Here is a 19,805-nt window from a genome sequence, read left to right as displayed (position 1 = left end):
TTCCCAAAGAGTCATGACTGTGCCTCTCGTGGAAGCAAATCCAAGCCTCCACAAGAAGTAAACCCGTACCTCTCGCGGCAGGAAAGCAAACAGTTTTTTCGTTTCCGAGCCCGAAGCAAATCCGTACCTCCAGGAGAAGTAAATCCGTACCTCTCGCGGAAGGAAAAAAAAAGAAAACATGTTTTTCTTTTCTTCCCAAGATGCACAGCCGTGCCTCTCCCGGGAGAAAAAAACACGTTTTTTTGTTCGTTTCTAGGAGGCATGGTCCTGCCTCTCGCGAAAGTAAAAAAAGAACGGGTTTTTCCAGTTTCCCAGAGGCACGATTCACGGAAGTAAAAAATGTGTTTTTTTCGTTTCCGAGAGGCACGACCATTCCTCTCGCGGAAGAAAAAATGCATTTTTTTCGCGCAATTTAGAAAAAACATTGTGTCCAATAGCTAAGAAAGACTGGTAAAAAACCATAAAGCCGACGAAAAAACCCATCTTAGAAGCTGAAAATGCGTGCGAGAAAATAAAAAAAATCAGGAGGAGCGCACATAGCGCGACATGCGGTGGTGGATAGCAAGCTCTCACACCACCCACGTGACCCTTGCGAGGGCTCTCGAAGAAGTATTCCTTCGTTTGTTGCTCCCCTTATTGTATCATAAATTCATAACTTAGCAGTTTGTGACCCCGCAAAAAGAAAAGGGAAATGTTTACAAACGGCGTGCCGGCCGAACCGTTTCGTCGGACTCCTCGGCACCCACCGCTGCTCGCGGGCCCATGCGGCAACTCGTCCTGGCCACAAGCGCCACCTGACTGGGGGTCCACACAACCGTCATCTCCCCACTTGCGTCATTTCTTCTGCTGCACCACAACCCCTTCTTCTCCCTTGCTTCTGCACCATCGGCGGCGAGGTCTCGACCATGGCGCATCCCACTGCAACTCCGACGCTGGTGTTTTTCTGAAAGCAGGATTGCGGGGGGACACGGTGACGCTCTGGGAAGCTGGATGTTTCCATCGGCGACAGGGAAACAGAGACCAGTGCTAAAAACGACTATGGTGGAGAAGGTACAACGACAGGTATGGCGGAGCTAGCACCGACGACTTTTGCTGGAACCAAGACTATGGATGCTACAACCGGCTATGGCGGAGCTACCACCGCCGAATTTTTTGCTACAACCATTTTACGAATTAGTTGCGACTTGGGTCGGCAGCGACGGTGATTTGCTGCAACCGTAATCGTTTTTTGCTACTACCAGCGACGTGTTGTGCTACATGTTGCAACCTCACGACGGCGGCGATGGCGATTTTTGCTGCAACCGTAATTGGTTGTTGCTACTGCCGGCGAACTTTTTTGCTACATCCATCAAGGCGAAGCTACGACCTCGCGACGGCGGCGACGGTGAATTGCTACAACCGTAGTCGGGCTTTGCTGCGATCAGTGAAGTTTTTTGCTACATCCATTTCAATGGCGTGATTAGCTGGTGGGAGTCGTCGACACAATTCTGTTCAGCGAGCATCAACGACGAGGGGCGGCGGCGGAGCTACAACCAGAGCTGCTAAGAGCTGCAACCGCATGTGCTGCTGTTGCATGGGTCGAGGCAGCGACGAGGACGGCCGGCGAGGGTGGGGACCAACGACGAGGATGGCCGGCGAGGGTGGGGACCGGCGACGAGGAAGGCTACCGGAGGGGAGATAAGGCATCCGAGGGAAGCTGGGCAAGACGGCGAAGATGTGGGTTACCTGCGCGAGCGCGAGATGCGCGAGGAGGAAGAAGATCTGGATGAATCGTTTTTTTCCGCTAGATCAAACGGCCAAAACAAGTGGCATTCTGCGGCTAGCGCGTGGCCGGTGCGCCGGCGCAGATCACTCGCCAAACGAAAAAGGAAGTTTGTGCACTCTGGTTTTAGTGTCCGTCATATTGAGTGGATCATAATTTTGGAATTGGATGCTGGTCTGATAGCTAGTATCAAAATAGTACATGTGCAACAATATATTGGGTAGTGGCTAGGGAGGTTTTTTAACCAACATGGATGGAACATAATCTCTGGATTGGTCCACCTCCTTTGTCGACATTGGCATAGTTTTGGATTCATATGGCTTTACTGTTGCCAACTTGTCGTTTTTTTATATATACTTTGCTAGACTCTTCGTAGCCGTGTGCATCTTAACTATGCATAAGCCGGGTGTCACTCATTATGCTTTGTATACCCTTAATGCTACATTATAAATTAATAAAAGCGTTCTTTATCGAAAATATTGGCAGTGGCGGTCGTAGACAAATATCCGGGTAGACAAATATCCGTAGCCCAATCTCCAGCCCGCCAACGTGTGGTGTTCGCCGCGCCCAAATCCAATCAAAATCTTTGCTTCACCCCACCACAAAAATCTTGCTCCCAAATCACGCCCGCGGTCTTACCCTCCTCCTAGGCAGAACAGAGGCAGTGATTCCACGGGCCATCACCTACTGCCTACCATGGCCGCCACCTGCCGCCTCGCCGCGCCACTGGGTCTCGCCCCGCTGCCTCGCAGGTGCGCCGGCGTCAAGAGCGTAGCTCTCTCGATAGGCACCACCAAGATAGCTACACGGACACGGAGCGTCGCGGTGAGGGCGGGCGACGGCCCGGCGGAGACGCCGGAAATCCTCAAGGCTGCGCAGGACGCGGTCAGAGTACCTTTTGCTTGCTGCACAAACACTACACGGTACACGGGAATGTGCATCGTCGTGACTGATTAGAAGTGTTGCTTCTAGGCAGTGGGCAAAAGTTGAGGACAAGTACGCCGTGGCCACCATCGGCGTCGCCGGGCTCGTCGCGCTCTGGACAGCAGTGGGGGCGCTCAAGGTACAAACGGGGCAACTGCCATGATAACAATTTGTTTCTTCTCCTCCCTCAGATATGTAACATAGCTCCTCATTTTCTGTTCGCTTGTGCATTTTAGTCCATTGACAAGCTTCCTATCTTGCCTGGTGTGTTGGAGCTCGTTGGAATCGGGTACACAGGAGTAAGTTCATCAAGCATCTGTCCACGTACCTTTTGTCTTTCTGAGAAAGACCATGTATATGTTGTTCGGTTATTATCTTCTCTAACATCACCCAAATGCTGCTACTTCGTGTTCATACAGTGGTTCACATATCGCAACCTCATCTTTCAGCCAGACAGGTGAGTTCATCCTGTTCATGTGATCTTCCTTTTTTTTTCCTATCATACCCATCGCTCTCAGCAGAGGGAACAATGGAGAACATCTCTTATTAAGTTTACATCCATATGTTACATTGTGAAACAATATTAGAGCATTATGTGTCATATATAACTGAAATCGAGTAGGAGATATTTTCGAACAATAAAATGTCGTAAGAGCTTGGAGGACCTATGTTACCAGATATTAACTGTTAGAAGGTGTTAGAAGGGAGAGAGAGGATTGGTGGAATAGTTTGTTGTATTGCTTGAGCCTCATGGGCATATATATAGAAGTACATAATCTACTTGGAGTACAAGGCAAACAAGAATATTCCTAGTCTAACCTATGTTTCCTAATACAATCACGTTACTCAACATTCCCCCGCAGTCACAACGGTAGCGACGCAGACGGTGAGACTGGAAAAGAATCCGAAGGCAAGCCGGTGGACAGCCCCCCCACAATCGTAACGGTCGACCCATCGCGGAGTCGTGGCTGGAGTGTCAACCGACGAGGTTGCTCAAGCAAGACGGTAGCCCTTTGTGTCGTTGTCGAGGTAGCCGAGAGCGTAAGGTGGTGTAGCCGTGCGAAGAATGCCATGGTCGATGTCGAGTCGGGGTAGCCGGTGTCGAGGAAGTCACCGTGGAGCCACGGTCGCAAGGAGGTACCGAGTTAGCATGGGCGCAGTGGTGTCGAAGTAGGGGTGCGCCGGGGAGAGGACGGTGTTGACAAGGCGTCGCGCCAGGGTTGCCAAACCCGGGGACATGTCGTAGACGAAGGCACGCGTCGGTGTTGTCAGCACCAGGCATGCGTAGACGGTTGAAGACGAAGTTGACGAAGCGCCACACCAGGCTTGCCAGGCCGGGAACACATCCTGGACGAAGGCACGCATCAGTGTTGCCAGTACCGGGCGTGCATAGATGAGAGACCTGCACGAGCTGTACGCCATGTCGAAGAAGTCGAAGTGGCCAGCAGAGAAGAACTCCACGACGATTGCGGCGCCCATCGGCGCGGGGCCGATGTCACCAACGGTGGTCGGAGTAGACGAACTGGTCAGGGTAGATGACGGCGACGGGCTGGTGCGGGACGAAGATGAACGGGGTGGACGGGCGGCGGCGCCAGCTATGGAGGTAGCGGCGGCGGCGACCAAAGAAGAGCGGTGGCGGCGGCCTGACGGCAGCGGCGGCGGCTAGGTTGGGAGTGCGGCGACGGTGCTCGAAGTAGGCGAAGAACCCAACAGCGTGACGAAGACCGGCGCAGACGGTGGCGTTCCAGCACCAAAGGAAGACGGCGCGGCGCATACCACGGGAAGTCGACGCGCTGGGACGATGAAGTGGACCGCGGCGCTAGGGCCCGAAGGGGCGACGCAGCGGCGGCAGGCGGGTCGGAGCAACGGCGCGAAGACCTCGGGGCGGCGGCGGTGAACGCGGTCCATGACCCTACGGCCCGAAGGGGCGATGCAACGGCGGTTCGCGAGTCGGTGCAGCCGCGGGGACGGCCTTGGGGCGGCGGCTGGGACCGCGTATTGCGGCATTACGGCTTGTAGGGGCGATGTAGCGGCGACGCACGAGTCGATGCAGCCGCGAGGAGAACCACGGGGCGGCGGCGCTGCGGCCCGACGGGGCGACGCAGCGGTAGCCTGTTGCTCGATCGGTGGAAGGGCGCGCTGAACTCGGGGACAATCTTTGTCGGACCTGCGGAGGCGCGTGCAACCGACGGGCCAGGTTGGTCGCGTGACGTAGATGGGGCTGATCGCGGCGGCGAACGGGTGATCAAGCCGATCGCGTGCGAGGTCGGGGACGCCGCTCGGGGGAGGCGTGGTTGCGGCGGAGTCCGGGATGAGGCCGATGACAACGGACGGCGTGGGACGTCGTGCGGACGAGTGTGTCAGCACCGGCACCCGGGATGCCAAAGCAGTGCCGACGCCTGGGCAGTGAGGCCCGAGCGTCAAACGAAGCAGTGGCGCTCGAGTTGAGGCATCCGACGAGCTTGACGCAGCCGTCCCGACACAGTGGAGGACAAGCTCGACGAGGTAGACCGCTGGGCCGCCGTGCCAACACGATGGAGGTGGGTGACGTGGATCGATGGGCGGGCCGGTGTTGGGAAACGTAGTAATTTCAAAAAATTTCCTACGCACACGCAAGATCATGGTGATGCATAGCAACGAGAGGAGGAGAGTGTGATCTACGTACCCTTGTAGATCGACAACGGAAGCATTGACTTTGGTTGATGTAGTCGTACGTCTCCACGGCCCGACCGATCAAGCACCGAAACTACGACATCTCCGAGTTTTAGCACACGTTCAACTCGATGACAATCCCCGGACTCCGATCCAGCAAAGTGTCGGGGAATAGTTCCGTCAGCACGACGACGTGGTGATGATCTTGATGTACTATCGTCGCAGGGCTTCGCCTAAGCACCGCTACAATGTTATCGAGGATTATGGTGGAAGGGGGCACCGCACACGGCTAAGAATATGATCACGTGGATCAACTTGTGTGTCTAGGGGTGCCCCTTGCCTCCGTATATAAAGGATCCAAGGGGGGGGGGTGCGACCGGCCCTAGTAGGAGGCGCGCAGGAGGAGTCCTACTCCTACCGGGAGTAGGACTCCCTTCCCTTTCCTTGTCCAAGTAGGAGAGGGGGAAGGAGAGAAGGAAAAGGGGGGCGCCGCCCCTCCCTCCTTGTCCAATTCGGACTAGGGGGAGAGGGGCGCGCGGCCTGCCCTGGCAGCCCCTTCTCTTCTCCACTTTAGGCCCATGAGGCCCATTAACCCCCCGGGGGGTTCCGGTAACCCCCGGTGCTCCGGTTTTATCCGAAACTTCCCCGGAACACTTCCGGTGTCCGAATATAGCCGTCCAATATATCAATCTTTATGTCTCGACCATTTCGAGACTCCTCGTCATGTCCGTGATCACATCCGAGACTCCGAACTAACTTCGGTACATCAAAACTCATAAACTCATAGTATAACTGTCATCGAAACCTTAAGCGTGCGGACCCTACGGGTTCGAGAACAATGTAGACATGACCGAGACACGTCACCGGTCAATAACCAATAACGGAACCTGGATGCTCATATTGGCTCCTACATATTGTACGAAGATCTTTATCGGTCAGACCGCATAACAACATACGTTGTTCCATTTGTCATCGGTATGTTACTTGCCCGAGATTCGATCGTCGGTATCTCAATACCTAGTTCAATCTCGTTACCGGCAAGTCTTTTTACTCGTTTCGTAATACATCACCTTGCAACTAACTCATTAGTTGTAATGCTTGTAAGGCTAATGTGATGTGCATTACCGAGAGGGCCCAGAGATACCTCTTCGACATTCGGAGTGACAAATCCTAATCTCGAAATACGCCAACCCAACATGTACTTTTGGAGACACCTGTAGAGCACCTTTATAATCACCCATTTACGTTGTGACGTTTGGTAGCACACAAAGTGTTCCTCCGGCAAACGGGAGTTGCATAATCTCATAGTCATAGGAACATGTATAAGTCATGAAGAAAGCAATAGCAACATACTAAATGATCGGGTGCTAAGCTAATGGAATGGGTCATGTCAATCAGATCATTCACCTAATGATGTGATCCCGTTAATCAAATAACAACTCTTTGTCCATGGTTAGGAAACATAAGTATCTTTGATTAACGAGCTAGTCAAGTAGAGGCATACTAGTGACACTCTGTTTGTCTATGTATTCACACATGTATTATGTTTCCGGTTAATACAATTCTAGCATGAATAACAAACATTTATCATGATATAAGGTAATAAATAATAACTTTATTATTGCCTCTAGGGCATATTTCCTTCAGCCGGTGCCCGAATGACGGCTATGATTGGACGTCGCATGGCGCGAGGCTGCCGGGTCGGGGCGATGCAGGTGTCCCGGTCGGAGCAGGGCGGTGACGGCTGGCGTAGATCGACGGGCAGGGGCGGTGCGCAGACGACGGGCGTGATGGGCTGGGACATCGCGCTTGGCCGCCCGGTCGAGGCAACTGGCAGGCAAACGCGCGGACGACGACTGTGAGGGGCCGCCTGTCGCCCGAGACCGCCGGGTTGGTGAAGAGGCTGGCCGGCCGCGCCGCAGTCGGAGTAGAGGCGCATGGGGATCGACGGCGGCGGTGGGCGATGCAAACCGATCAAGCAGAGATCGGAAAAACAAAAAGAAAATGCCGATCAAAACGACCGGCAAGAGAGCGAAAAAACCCAGAGCAAGGGCTCGGGAAAAAGACTCTTTAGGGCAGCTGGCCAACACGGCCGACGGACGAACCCTAGGTACGGGTGGTGCGGCCCCAGCGATTATCATGGCGGACGACCGCCCCAGAGGCGGCGCGCGGGTGCGGAAGCGGCGGCGGCTAGGGTTTAGGATCGATTAGGCTGATACCATGTTAGAAGGGAGAGAGAGGATTGGTGGAATAGTTTGTTGTATTGCTTGAGCCTCATGGGCATATATATAGGAGTACATAATCTACTTGGAGTACAAGGCAAGCCAGAATATTCCTAGTCTAACGTATGTTTCCTAATACAATCACATTACTCAACAGAAGGAATGGAGAGGGATTGGTGGAATTGATGATTTATTGCTTGAGCTTCGTGGGCATATATATAGGAGTACATGGCCATCTTGGAGTACAAGGCAATGTAGAATAAATCCTACACTATCCTAGGTTTTCTAAATAATCGTGATACTCAACATCTCCCCGTAGTCACAATAATAGCGATGCAGACGGTAAGACTGGAGAAGAATCCGATGGTAAGCCGATGGACACCCTCCCACAGTCGTAAGGGTCGATGTAGTGCGGATGTCCTGACTGGAGTGGAAACCGACGAGGTTGCTCAAGCAAGGCGGTAGCCCTTTATGCCATTGTCGAGGTAGCCGAGAGCGTGGGTGATGTAGCCGTGGTCGGGAAAGTCGTGCGAAGAATGCCGTGGTCGATGCCAAGTCGGGGTAGCCGGTGCCGAGGAAGTCGCCGTCAAGCCGCGGGCGCAAGAAGGTGCCGAATTAGTCATGGTTGCAGTGGTGTCGAAGTAGCGGTGTGCCGGGAAGAAGACGTTGTTGACGAGGCGTCGCGCCGGGATTGCCCAACCCGGGGACACACCATAGACGAAGGCATGCGTCGGTATTGCCAGCACGGGGCATGCGTAGACGGACGAAGACGAAGTTGACGAAGCACCGCATTAGGCTTGCTAGACCCGGGGATACGTAGTGGACGAAGGCACACATCGATGTTGCCAGCACCGGGCATGCGTAGACGAGGAACCTGCACGAGCTATACGCCGTGTTAAGGAGTCGGAGGGGCCAGCAGATAAGGAGACTCGATGACGGTTGTGGTGCCAATCGGCGAGGGGCCGATGTCACCAACGATGGTCGGAGTAGGCGAAGCTGTCGGGGAAGATGATTGTGACGTTGGCGACGAGCTGGTGCTGGACGAAGACGAAGGAGGTGCACGAACGGCGATGGCAGCTACGGGAGTAGCAGCGGCGGTGGTTGAAGAAGAGCGGAATTGATGGATGGGCAGCGGTGGCTACTACGGGTGTAGCAGCGGTGGCGACCGAAGAAGAGCGGCGGCGGTGCTCGAAGTAGTCGAGGAACCCAACAGCGTGACGAAGACCGGCGCGGACAGTGGCTTTTCTGCGCTAAGGGAAGCGGCGCGGCGCATACCACAGGAAGTAGACGCGCGGGGATGGCGGAGTGGACCGCGGGCCGCGGCGCTACGGTCGAAAGGGGCGACGCAACAGCAGCAGGCGGGTCGGGCGACAGCGGGAAGACCTCGGTGGGCGGTGTGGACCGCGTGCCGCGCCGCTACGACCCGAAGGGGCGGCGTAGCGCGCTGTGCGGGTCGGTGCAGCCACGGGAATGGCCTTCGGTGGCGGCGGGGACCGCGTGCCGCGGTGCCACGGTCCGAAGAGGCGACGCAACAGCGGCGCACGAGTCGTTGCAGCCGTGGGAAGAACCACGAGGTGGCGGCGCAGCGGCAACCCGTTGCTCAATCGATGGAGGGGCGTGCCGTACTCGAGGACATCCTTCACGAGACTTGCATAGGCGCGCACAACCGACGTGCCAGATCGGTCGCACGACATAGATGGGGCGCATCGCAGGCGGGCGGGTGATAAACCTGATCGCACACGAGGTTAGGGCAGCCGCTCGGTGGAGGCAGGGTGGCGACGAAGTCCGACATGAAGCCGAGGATGAGGCGTGGCGTGGGATGATGTACGGACGAGCGCGTCAGCCCCGATACCCAGGTTGCCAACGCAGCGCAAGCGCTCGGGCAGCGAGGACCGAGTGAGTAACGTAGCAGCGGCGCCCGAGCTCGAGGCAGCCGACGAGGCCGAAGCAACCAGTAATCCGCCCGACGCAGCCGGGGATGAAGCCAACGAGGCAGACTGCAGTGCCACCGTTAGACGCAACGGAGGCAGGTGGTGATGGAGAGGACCCGGTTGGAGTAGGCCTGCGTCGGGCGGGTAGACACGCGGATGACGACCATGAGGGGTTGCCTGTCGCGCGGGGCCACCAGGTCGGTGAAGAAGCCGACCGATCGCGCTAGTGTTGGAGTAGAGGCACATGAGGGTTGACGGCAGCGGCGCGTGATGCAAACCGATCTAAGATCAGAAAACCAAAAAAACACACCGACCGAATCAACTGTCGGAGAGAGAACAAAATCCGGATCAAGGTTCGGAAAAAGACTCTATTGGAGCCGGTCAACACGACCGGCGGACGAACCCTAGATACGGGCGGCGTGACCCCTGGTGGCGGTCATGGCGATAGACCGCTTCGGGGACGACATGGAGCGGAAGCGGCGGCAACGGCTAGGGTTTGAATCTGTTAGGCTGATATCGTGTAGAAGAGCATGCTTTAGCCAACCAAAAGATCGATCTGATGGAAGAGACTACACAATACATTTATATGTCAACACTTTCCCTCATGTGTGGCTTCCTCAGGTCTAAATGTAGACCGAAAATGGGTTGTAATTTAATTGCGGCAGCCGGGTTTTGAACTCAAGACCTCTTGGCTCCAGTACCACGTAGAAGTGCATGCTCTAACCAATGCAATCAAAAAACCAACATGATGCAAAAGATTAGGCAATACATTTATACATCAACATTCTATACCAGTATGTTGTATCCCCTACCGTGAGTCCATGATACAGTGATGAGTGGTTGTATGCCAATCCCAAAACCTTTTTCTTTAATGTTGACAGGAGAACTACGAAATCCATTGATTAGAAAGATGCATTACATAAACATCCTCAAAAGAGAAATGCATCGCATAAAGCGAGCGCCAAAAAATAAAAAAGGGGGGGAAACCCTATACAACGCCTGTCAAGACTAAGGCCTAAAGCATCATAAAACATACAACACGTCAGAAGGCCAACACCCCACAACACATGCGTCCTGGTACTCAAATGTCTTCGCCGCTACCAGAGTGCACATCAAATATCGACGTAGCATTCCGGGCTGCCACAAGAATATCCACGAATATCGACGACATCAGATGCGCTATGTCCGGTAGAGCAAGCATATGTCACTACTATCCTGCGAGGTTGGCTAACATAACTCTCCTGACGCACCTTGCATGTCGAGGATGCTTATGCCGCTCTCACGAAGATGTCACATAAGCCTCTGCCGACTACCTCCACGAGCCCTGGTTCTCTCTAACTGAGTCCAGTTCCACGATACCTTAAGAGCAAACACGACGCCGAGCAAAGCAAATAACTCATCATCATTTTATCAAGAAGACTAGATCCAGGATTTCCCCCGAGCCCCAAGCATGTCGGGCAAGGGAAGGTGACAACTGCACTATCGATGCCTCCAACAAGGAGACGGTGCCTGTAGGCACCTCCAGTGACTGCTCTGGGAGCAGCCAGAGTGTGGCTTTTACCAGTAGCCTCACCCCCCCAAACCATGACTGAGCCAGCCCATCCGACATACCACCTCCATGAAACGCAAGTGGTGCTTCACACCTCGCTCCCAGGCCGCGTCCCAGAGGTCGTCGGCCAGCCACACCGACAAATCTGCACCAGGAAAGCCGAACGTGTGCCACGTAAGTAGGCCTGCCAAGAAACCATATTGAGCTTGGCCCGTACTCTGCATGCCTGGGAACCCGACTCTCCCGCGCAGTCCTAGCATGTCGTCGCGTGCCCAACCGACTGCCCCACCCATTGCTGTGACCGCATAGCACCAGATCCATGCGAGTCCGCACATTTCTAGGTCAACGCGCACCGGCGGCCCTCGCGCCTGTCTCGATAGCTTGGTTCCCCTCTGTAGACAATTGGTGCAATTCACGATATATTCATCGGGTGCGTATGCACGTATATATATAGGTACAAAGGGAGTCTAGTCCTCAACTATACAAGGAAGGAGGAACACTTGTTGTACAAGAAATACACATGCAATATACATCTCAACCCCCCCTCCCGCAGTCGAAGCGTTGCTACGGCCGACGCAAAGGCTGGATCAAAAATCCTCGAAAGACGCCGTAGGCAACCCTTTGGTCATGATGTCCGCAAACTGTTGGGAAGTAGGGACGTGGAGAACTCGGATATGTCCAAGAGCCACCTATTCTCGAACAAAGTGAATATCAAGCTCAATATGTTTGGTGTGGTGATGATGAACAGGGTTGGCGGAGAGGTAAACTGCAAAGACGTTGTCGTAGTAGACAATCGTGTCCTTGTCGACAGGACAAGAGAGATCATGAAGAAGCTGACGAAGCCAGGAGCACTCTGCAACAACGTTAGCCACCGCTCGATACTCTGCCTCAGTACTGAAGCAAGAAACAGTGGGCTGCAGCTTAGACGACCAAGAGATCAAGGACGGTCCAAGGTAAACACAATATCCCGAAGTGGAACGTCGCGTGTCAAGGCAACCGGCCCAGTCAGCATCAGAGTAAGCAGTAATGTCCAGAGCCGGAGAGGCATGAAGAGACAACCCGAGATCCAAGGTGTCGCGGATGTAACGGAGAACCCGCTTGACCGCGGTCCAATGAGCATCACAAGGAGTATGATTGTGTAAGTAGACCTGCTGAACAGCGTACTGAAGCTCCGGTCATGTCAGAGTGAGATACCGAAGCGCGCCCACAATAGAGCGATAAAATGAAGCATCCGGAGCAGGAGAGCCGTCGGTGGCAGAGAGCTTGGCCTTCGTGTCGACAGGTGTAGATGCAAGTTTTCAATTAAGCATCCCAGTGCGATCAAGAAGCTCATGAGCATACTTCCGCTGATGAAGAAAGAAGCCATCGGCACGTCGAACAACCTCGATGCCGAGGAAATAGTCCAGAGGACCCAAGTCCTTAATGGCAAACTTAGCGCGAAGACGATCGGTAAGCTGTCGAAGAAGAGCACTAGAGCATGCTGTCATGATGATGTCGTCGACATAGAGCAGTAGGTAGGCGGTAGCATCCCCGTGTTGGTAAATGGACAGCGAAGCATCGGAGCGGGCGGAGCAAAAGCCAAGAAGATGAAGAAACGCTGCAATGCGCTGGTACCAGGCGCGGGGAGCCTTCTTGACCCCGTACAAGGAGCAAGAATGCAGGCAAACATGCTCCGGATGAGTATCGTCGACGAACCCCGTAGGCTGCTGGCAATACACCTGCTCCTCGAGAAGACCATGGAGGAAAGCATTGTAGACGTCCATCTGGTGCACCGGCCATGCACGAGACACCGCAAGCTGAAGGACAGTGTGAATTGTCCCTGGCTTGACAACCGGTGCGAATGTATCCGTGAAATCAACGCCAGCACGCTGTCGGAAGCCTCGGACCACCCAACGTGCTTTATAGCGGTCAAGTGTGCCATCGAGATGAAACTTGTGCTTGAACACCCACTTCCCGGTAATGATGTTGGCGTGCAGGGGACGGGGAACAAGTTGCCAAGTCGCATTGCGCTGCAGAGCCTCAAATTCTTCCTTCATCGCTGCGTACCAAAGTGGGTCACAAAGAGCCAAACGAGCGGAGGTCGGAAGAGGCGACAGAGACACCGTAGAGGCCGGACAAGCATACTCATCAGCGGAGTCACGGAGACTCGGCCGATGAACGCCTATGCGAGCATGAGTAGTAGGGCCGGCGGGCTGCCGGGCAGCGACCGGAGGAGCTGCAGGAGCCGGGGGTGAACCAGGCACGGGCAATGATGCTGGTGAAGAGGCCGGCGAGCCCAACGAGTGAGCCGACGAGACCGTCGTGGCTGGCAAAGAGGCCGGCGTGGCCGGCGTGACCGGCAAGGCCGATGAAGAGGCCGGCGAAGAGGCCGGCGTGGCTGGTGATCCCGGCGAGGCCGACGAAGGGCCGGACGAAGCCAGCAAAGGAGCTGGCGAGGCCGACGTGCAGGAACCAAGGGAAGAGGTCCCCGTGCAGCACGTCGGTGAGTAGAGCCAGGCAAGGCGTGATTCTCTCCAGCAGGGGACGCCACCATTTGTTCCTGTGCAAAAGGAAAATATCACTCGTCGAAATAAGCATGCCTAGAGGTGATGACATGGTGAGACACCGGATCATAACATCGGTAGCCTTTAGTGTTAGCCGGGTAACCGAGGAAGACACAAGGCAAGGAGCGAGGGGCAAGTTTATGAGGAGCAGTGGCTATTACACTAGGATAACAGAGGCATCCGAAAATGCGGAGACCATCGTATGATGGAGGAGAACCGAAGAGAAGATGATTAGGTGTGTAGTTCCAACGGACACGACAAGGACGAAAGTTAACGAGGAGGGTGGCGGTGGCAAGGGCATTCGGCCAAAACCGGGGTGGCATGTAGGCATGAAACAGAAGAGTGCGGACGCAATCATTAAGAATGCGACGAACTCGTTCTGCCCGACCATTTTGATGGGAGGTGTAGGTACATGTTACCCGAAAGATAGTGCCGTGGTTGGAGAGAAGTGTACGGATGGTGATGTTATCGAATTCCTTCCCATTGTCAGTTTGAAGAGCATGGATGGGACGAACGAATTGTGTAGACACACAGGAATAAAAAGCGAGGAGAGTGGCGGGAACGTTGGATTTCCTACAAAGCGGAAAAGTCCACACAAAGTGAGAGTAGTCATCTAGAATAACAAGATAGTATAGAAAACTAGAGTTACTCGTGATAGGTGACGTCCACACATCGCTATGAATTAATTCAAAAGGATAAGAAGCAATTGTCGAAGAAGAACTAAATGGGAGTCTAACATGTTTGCCCATGCGGCATGCTTGACAAGAATGAGCATCCGCTTTATTACATGAAAAGGAAAAACCCTTGACTATTTGACGAAGTGCAATGGAGCTAGGATGACGGAGACGGGCGTGCCAAAGATCAACACCGGCGAAACGAGCAAGAGGTCCAGCACGCGAAGATGATGAAGGCTGGACGGGGTACATGTCTCCAGGACTGTCACATCGGTGAAGAACCATCCGGGTGCAGGCGTCCTTAATAGAGAAACCAACTTCGTCAAATTCGACAGTTACACAATTATCACGGGAAATATTACGAACAGAGACTAAATTCTGAATAAGTTGAGGAGACACGAGCACATTATTAAGAGAAAAAGGCCTAGACATAGAAGCAAAAGGAGTAGAGCCAACAAGAGTAATGGGAAGACCAGCGCCGTTACCGACGATGATACGAGAAGAGGTGTGAATGGGAGACGCAGAGGAAAGGTTACCCGGGTAGGCTACCATATGAGATGATGCACCGGTGTCCATGAACCAGTCGCTATCGCCGTGTAGGAGCCGGGCTGAGGCGTGTACTGCAGCGCCGAGAACAGAGCTGGGTCGTAGGAGACCAGCGGCATGGGGTAGCCAGAGAACCCTGTCACCCCTTACACTAGGGTTCAATGCGCCATAGCCGAACGGTGCGAGGTAGGGGGAGGCGGCGGTGTTGGAGCGCCAAGCTGGGTGGCCGCGGAGAAGGCCTGGTGAGCCGTCGGCCGAGGCCCGAGAAGACCCGGGAGTGGAGCGCGGGGCACCGACATCGTGTAAGCGTGTACAACACCGGTCAGGGATTGTGACCGGTGCCCCAAGGTGGCGAGGGGAGCTGCTGCTGTTGACCACCGCCGTGCTGCTGTCTGCCATTCTTGGAGCGGTTGCCACGGCCACGGTGGCCACCACGGCCGCGCCTGTCGCCCTAATTCTGCTGTTGGTGTTGAGGCGGGGGGACGGGTGCGGGTGGCCGAGGCGGAAGGGCGCCATAGGGGGCACCGTAGCCACCCGCACCAGCGGGTGCTGGAGGCACCGACGGGCGAGGCTGCGGAGGCAGCGGGGCGCCGGCACCCCTGGCGGGAGGTGCTGATGAAGACCCGCCATGGGAGTAGCCAGCGGAGAAAGCGGTATGGACCGCACGAGCTCGCAGATTCTTCAGGTGACGCTCCTCAAGACGTAGGTAGGCCGCCGCCCGTTCATAAGTAGGGTTAGCCATAAGAGTAAGATTGGACGCGGCATTACCGAGATCTTCGTTGAGGTTGGCTATGAGGGTGGAGAGGAGGAACTCGTCCCCAACCTTGAAGCCGACGTCGTTGAGCTCGTCGGAAAGGGTCTTGAGGCGCATGCAGTAGGCGTCGATGGAGGAGTTGTTTTGGTGACAACCAAAAAACTCCTGCTGCAAGAAGACGATCCGTTGGAGCTTATAGTCGGTGAAGAGGCCGATGATCTTCGTGCACACCGTGTAGGCATCGTCACCGTCGCGAACAATAGTGTGAAAGATGTCCTTAGACACGGTGAGGAAGAGCCACCGAATGATGGTGGCATCAACCGCCATCCAATCCTCATCGCGACGCATGGCGAGGAAGTCGGTGGTGCCATCGATGTGGTCACAGAGGTTGTACTCACGGAAGAGGAGGTTAAAGTAGGTTTTCCATGCATAGAAGTTGGCCTCCGTGTGGGATAGCTTGATCGGAACACAATCGAAGATCGCGACGTCACGGATGTAGGCCGGGTCAGGGAGAGAACCGGCCTCGGAGGAGGAGGCGAACGGGTTGCTGCGGTGGGAGTGGCTGGAGTGAGACATGGCAGCAGTGGAGGAGGGGCTCGGGATGAGGCGGGTGCAGGCTAGGTTTTTGGGAAAGAAGCGACGCGGCTGGGAGGCGAGAGCGACGTGGCTGGGGTTCAGGGAAGGAGCGACGCGCGACTTAGGAAGAGGAGGTGCGCGGCTTGGAACCAGAGGGGATGGCGCGGCTGAGGAGGGAGCGGCGCGGGAGTGTGCGTGAGATGCAGCGACAACTAGGGCGGCGATGCAGCGGGAAGATGCGTGGTGGCAGCTAGGGCGGCGGGGTAGGGCGCAGCGACGGCTAGGGTTGCGATGCGCGAGGGAGGAACAAGTTAGGCTGATACCATGTAGAGAATTGGTGCAACTCACGATATATTCATCGAGTGCGTATGCACGTATATATATAGGTACAAAGGGAGTCTTGTCCTCAACTATACAAGGAAGAAGGAAGACTTGTTGTACAAGAAATACACATGCAATATACATCTCAACACCCTCCACACCGTGGGCAACATGACCGCGCTATTCCACACCATTCCTCGCAAGCCTGCACGCCTGAGCGCCCACCCCACAGACCGCTCCTTCGTTAGATCCAGCATCCCACGCCACCGTCATCTCAGCGAGAGCAGGAAGAGACCCCTCACGAGCATTACCCGGTGACGTCCACCACCGTCATCTCAACGGATTGCTCCCAGACTGCTCGTCGGAGCGGGTTGTAAGTTATTTCCATATGCTATCCGACCCTCCTGCTTAGATCTGGCATGGGTGTCAGTGACCTCGACTCTGCCTGCATAGGTGGCGGCTTAGGGCGATTTGCTGTCCTGATCGGCGCCCGACGGCCTGGTGCGCTCGACGGTGGGAGCCTAGTGGGCTGAGGTCCATCATGACTCGCGGTTTCTAGGGCGGCGGTCGTTGGTGATGGTCCTTCAGCTATTCTCGGTGCATGTGGATGGTTGTGGTGGTCATCCATGGTGGTGATCAGGCCGATGACGTCTAGTCTTCACAGGGGCAATGGGCTAGACATCGACGGTAAGTTTGGTGGACCAGCCTGCTTAGGGGTTGGAAGGTGAGAACGTCGACGAAAGTCGATGAGTGTTGTTACCTTCATGAAGGCATCAGAGTTGTGGTTCTTCCCGTCTACTCCCTTCATTCCTAAATATAAGTCTTTTTTTAGAGATTCCAATATAGATTACATACAGAGCAAAGTGATTTCATATACACTGTAAAATATGTCTATATACATTTGTATGTAGTCCATACTGAAATCTCCAAAAGGACTTATATTTAGAAACAAAGGGAGTAGTGATACCGCTCAGTGGAAACCCTAGGTCCTTGAGCCGGACGATGGCATCACATATGTGTCGTGCTACCCTCTTGGGGGCATCGTTTTGGAGTTGGTGCCGACTGGTGGGACCAGTTGTTGTTGGTGAGGCATGCACTGCAGTTGGCCTCTCTATGGACCTTACTTGGGTGGCTGAGGCATGAAGGCGGTGTGTGGCGATGGACTTCGGTGATCCATCACGGTGGCGTGGCGAACCGAAGGAGGTGGTGGCGGTAGTGCTCGTGTGGTTGACTGGGACATTCCAGAGGTGGCAGTGTTGTTGCCGCGGCCTCTGTCTTCCTCTCTCTCGCTGCACCTCTCGCTCGTTCTCTCACTGACACAACGAAGAGGAAGGTGAAGGAAGAAGAAGGACGCATGACATAGGTGTTTCCTGGAGCACGTACTCCGCCCGCCGCACGAACGGCGTGTCTTTCTTTTCCCTGAGCACGAACTCAGTTCACCCCAGGCTAGCTACACAGGAGTCTGGAGCAGGCTTTATACCCGCGCGCATGTACGCGCCACGCCTCGCTCCTACGCACTCGACGCATGCACTCCCCCACATCCCGTGCTCCCTAGATCACGCGCCCAACGCGCACGAACGCAGTCGCCGTGATCCCGAGTCCAGTGCCTGACGCGGTCACCCCTCCTAGTATCTCGCCTACACGCAACGACCCATGCGCTCGAACGCATGGACACACACGCACACACACACACCTAGCCTATACACTAGTCAGACTTAAGTCGGACTATGCCCAGACCATCCAACATACGGATGCTACTCGGGTGCTACCCAGACTATGCCCAGCCTGGACACTAGTCGGACCATGGTCAGACAATGGCGAGATACACACGCACACACGCATGCCATAGACCTGGTGCGGCCACAACCAGCACCTGACACGCCCAGCGCGCGCACACACGCGCACTGGACATGCCCGCCGTGGCTTATTGGCCAACAAGCAGTAGGTCGCCGCCATGGCGTGCAGTGACAATGCGTGGTGTTTTGTCTAGGTGGTTGTGGCCATGCCTAGATTTACTTCCGACATTCACTAGTGTTTGAGGCGTGTTATCGCCACAACGTCTCTAGTGTGAGATTTTGATACACAGTCTCTTCTCACGAGTTTATGATGTGACCGGAGCCACACGAACGTTCCTGGCTCCATAAACGGCAATTGATTGCCTAGTGTGTGCATAGTTTCAGTTTGCATGGTTATGGCATTCGGATCGTGTGCTCCTTCGTCATCTTCGTTGCCTCAATGTGTACTCAACATGGATCGTCACTATTTTTTCCCCTTTCTCTTTGTTTTTCAATTTGCCTAGGCATAGCTTCAGCCTTCTTTGGCTTTGCTTTGCTTTGCTGGTGTGATTTTGATGTGTGTGTTGGTGTTGGCTGTGTGCATCTTGGTTATGCGGAGGCCGGGTGTTTGCTTATCGTGTTTTGTATTTCCTTGATGCTTCACTATGAGTTAATAAAAAGACGCTATTTATGGAAAACATATATGCTATCCAATCCCAAAACCTACTGTGAGGAAATTGATCGTTTCATAAATTCATACTTTCACAAAAAAGAACTAGATTTCTTGTCAGGTTCTTATCACCTCTAGTACTTCTATGCGTTCCAGGGAAGCTCTGATCAGCAACATCAAGAGCACATACAACGAAATCACTGGGAGCAGCAGCTAATTATGCAACATTTGCAAGATGACGGCAGTAAACAGAGGGTAACTACATCAGTGGGCAACCATTCGAAAATCAACAAGTAGTGACATCTCACATGGATGTTACTGTATTTTTCTATTCCTTTTGGCTTAAGTGAAAGAAAAACTTTGCTGGTGAGCATGTAACTTAGTTCGAATTTCTAATCTACAACTATGATATATTCCAGTTCATTTCCAGACAAGGGCACACTGTCAAGGTCGATGTGGGGTTTCAGATAACATTATTGTTGGCTCTATGTATTTTAACCAATTGTAGTCATATGATCAATTGATATCAAATCACACTAATGAACCAAGAAATGAATGAACACGTGAAAGTTTCTTACGGTGCATATAATTGTCTTTTTGGCTATATGATATGGGGTTCTTCAACTGTTCTTTTTTACTTGAAGCACCCTAACATCTTTTTGTCACGAGTGTGGTGATTTCGATGACCATGTGGCGATTGTGGCATGTCCGCAATGAGCTCACCCACTAGAAAGTAGCTCCACCAACCGAGGGGTCACGTGATTGCTTGTATCTGCGTTGGTAATTCCCCGAAGAGGTGAGGATGATGCAACACAACAACGGTAAGTATTTCCCTCAGTAATGAAACTAAGGTTATCAATCCAGCAGGAGAACCAAGTAACACTATGTAAACAACACCCGCACACA

General features: G+C 54.1%; 1 protein-coding gene across 1 annotated transcript; it reads left to right on the top strand.

The window, feature by feature from the left end:
• The first annotated feature begins 2,342 nt into the window (after positions 1-2,342).
• Positions 2,343-19,333, top strand: LOC125536959 (protein CURVATURE THYLAKOID 1B, chloroplastic-like). Its single transcript, XM_048700253.1, has 5 exons — positions 2,343-2,647; positions 2,739-2,825; positions 2,923-2,985; positions 3,106-3,143; positions 19,056-19,333. The coding sequence occupies exons 1-5, from the start codon at positions 2,459-2,461 to the stop codon at positions 19,114-19,116; spliced, it is 438 nt and encodes a 145-aa protein (XP_048556210.1). The 5' UTR covers positions 2,343-2,458; the 3' UTR covers positions 19,117-19,333.
• Positions 19,334-19,805: the final 472 nt, after the last annotated feature.

Source organism: Triticum urartu, chromosome 2 (assembly GCF_003073215.2).
Source record: "Triticum urartu cultivar G1812 chromosome 2, Tu2.1, whole genome shotgun sequence".
In the NCBI taxonomy this organism is placed as follows: Eukaryota; Viridiplantae; Streptophyta; class Magnoliopsida; order Poales; family Poaceae; genus Triticum; species Triticum urartu.
This window is presented reverse-complemented; position numbering and strand designations above follow the sequence as displayed.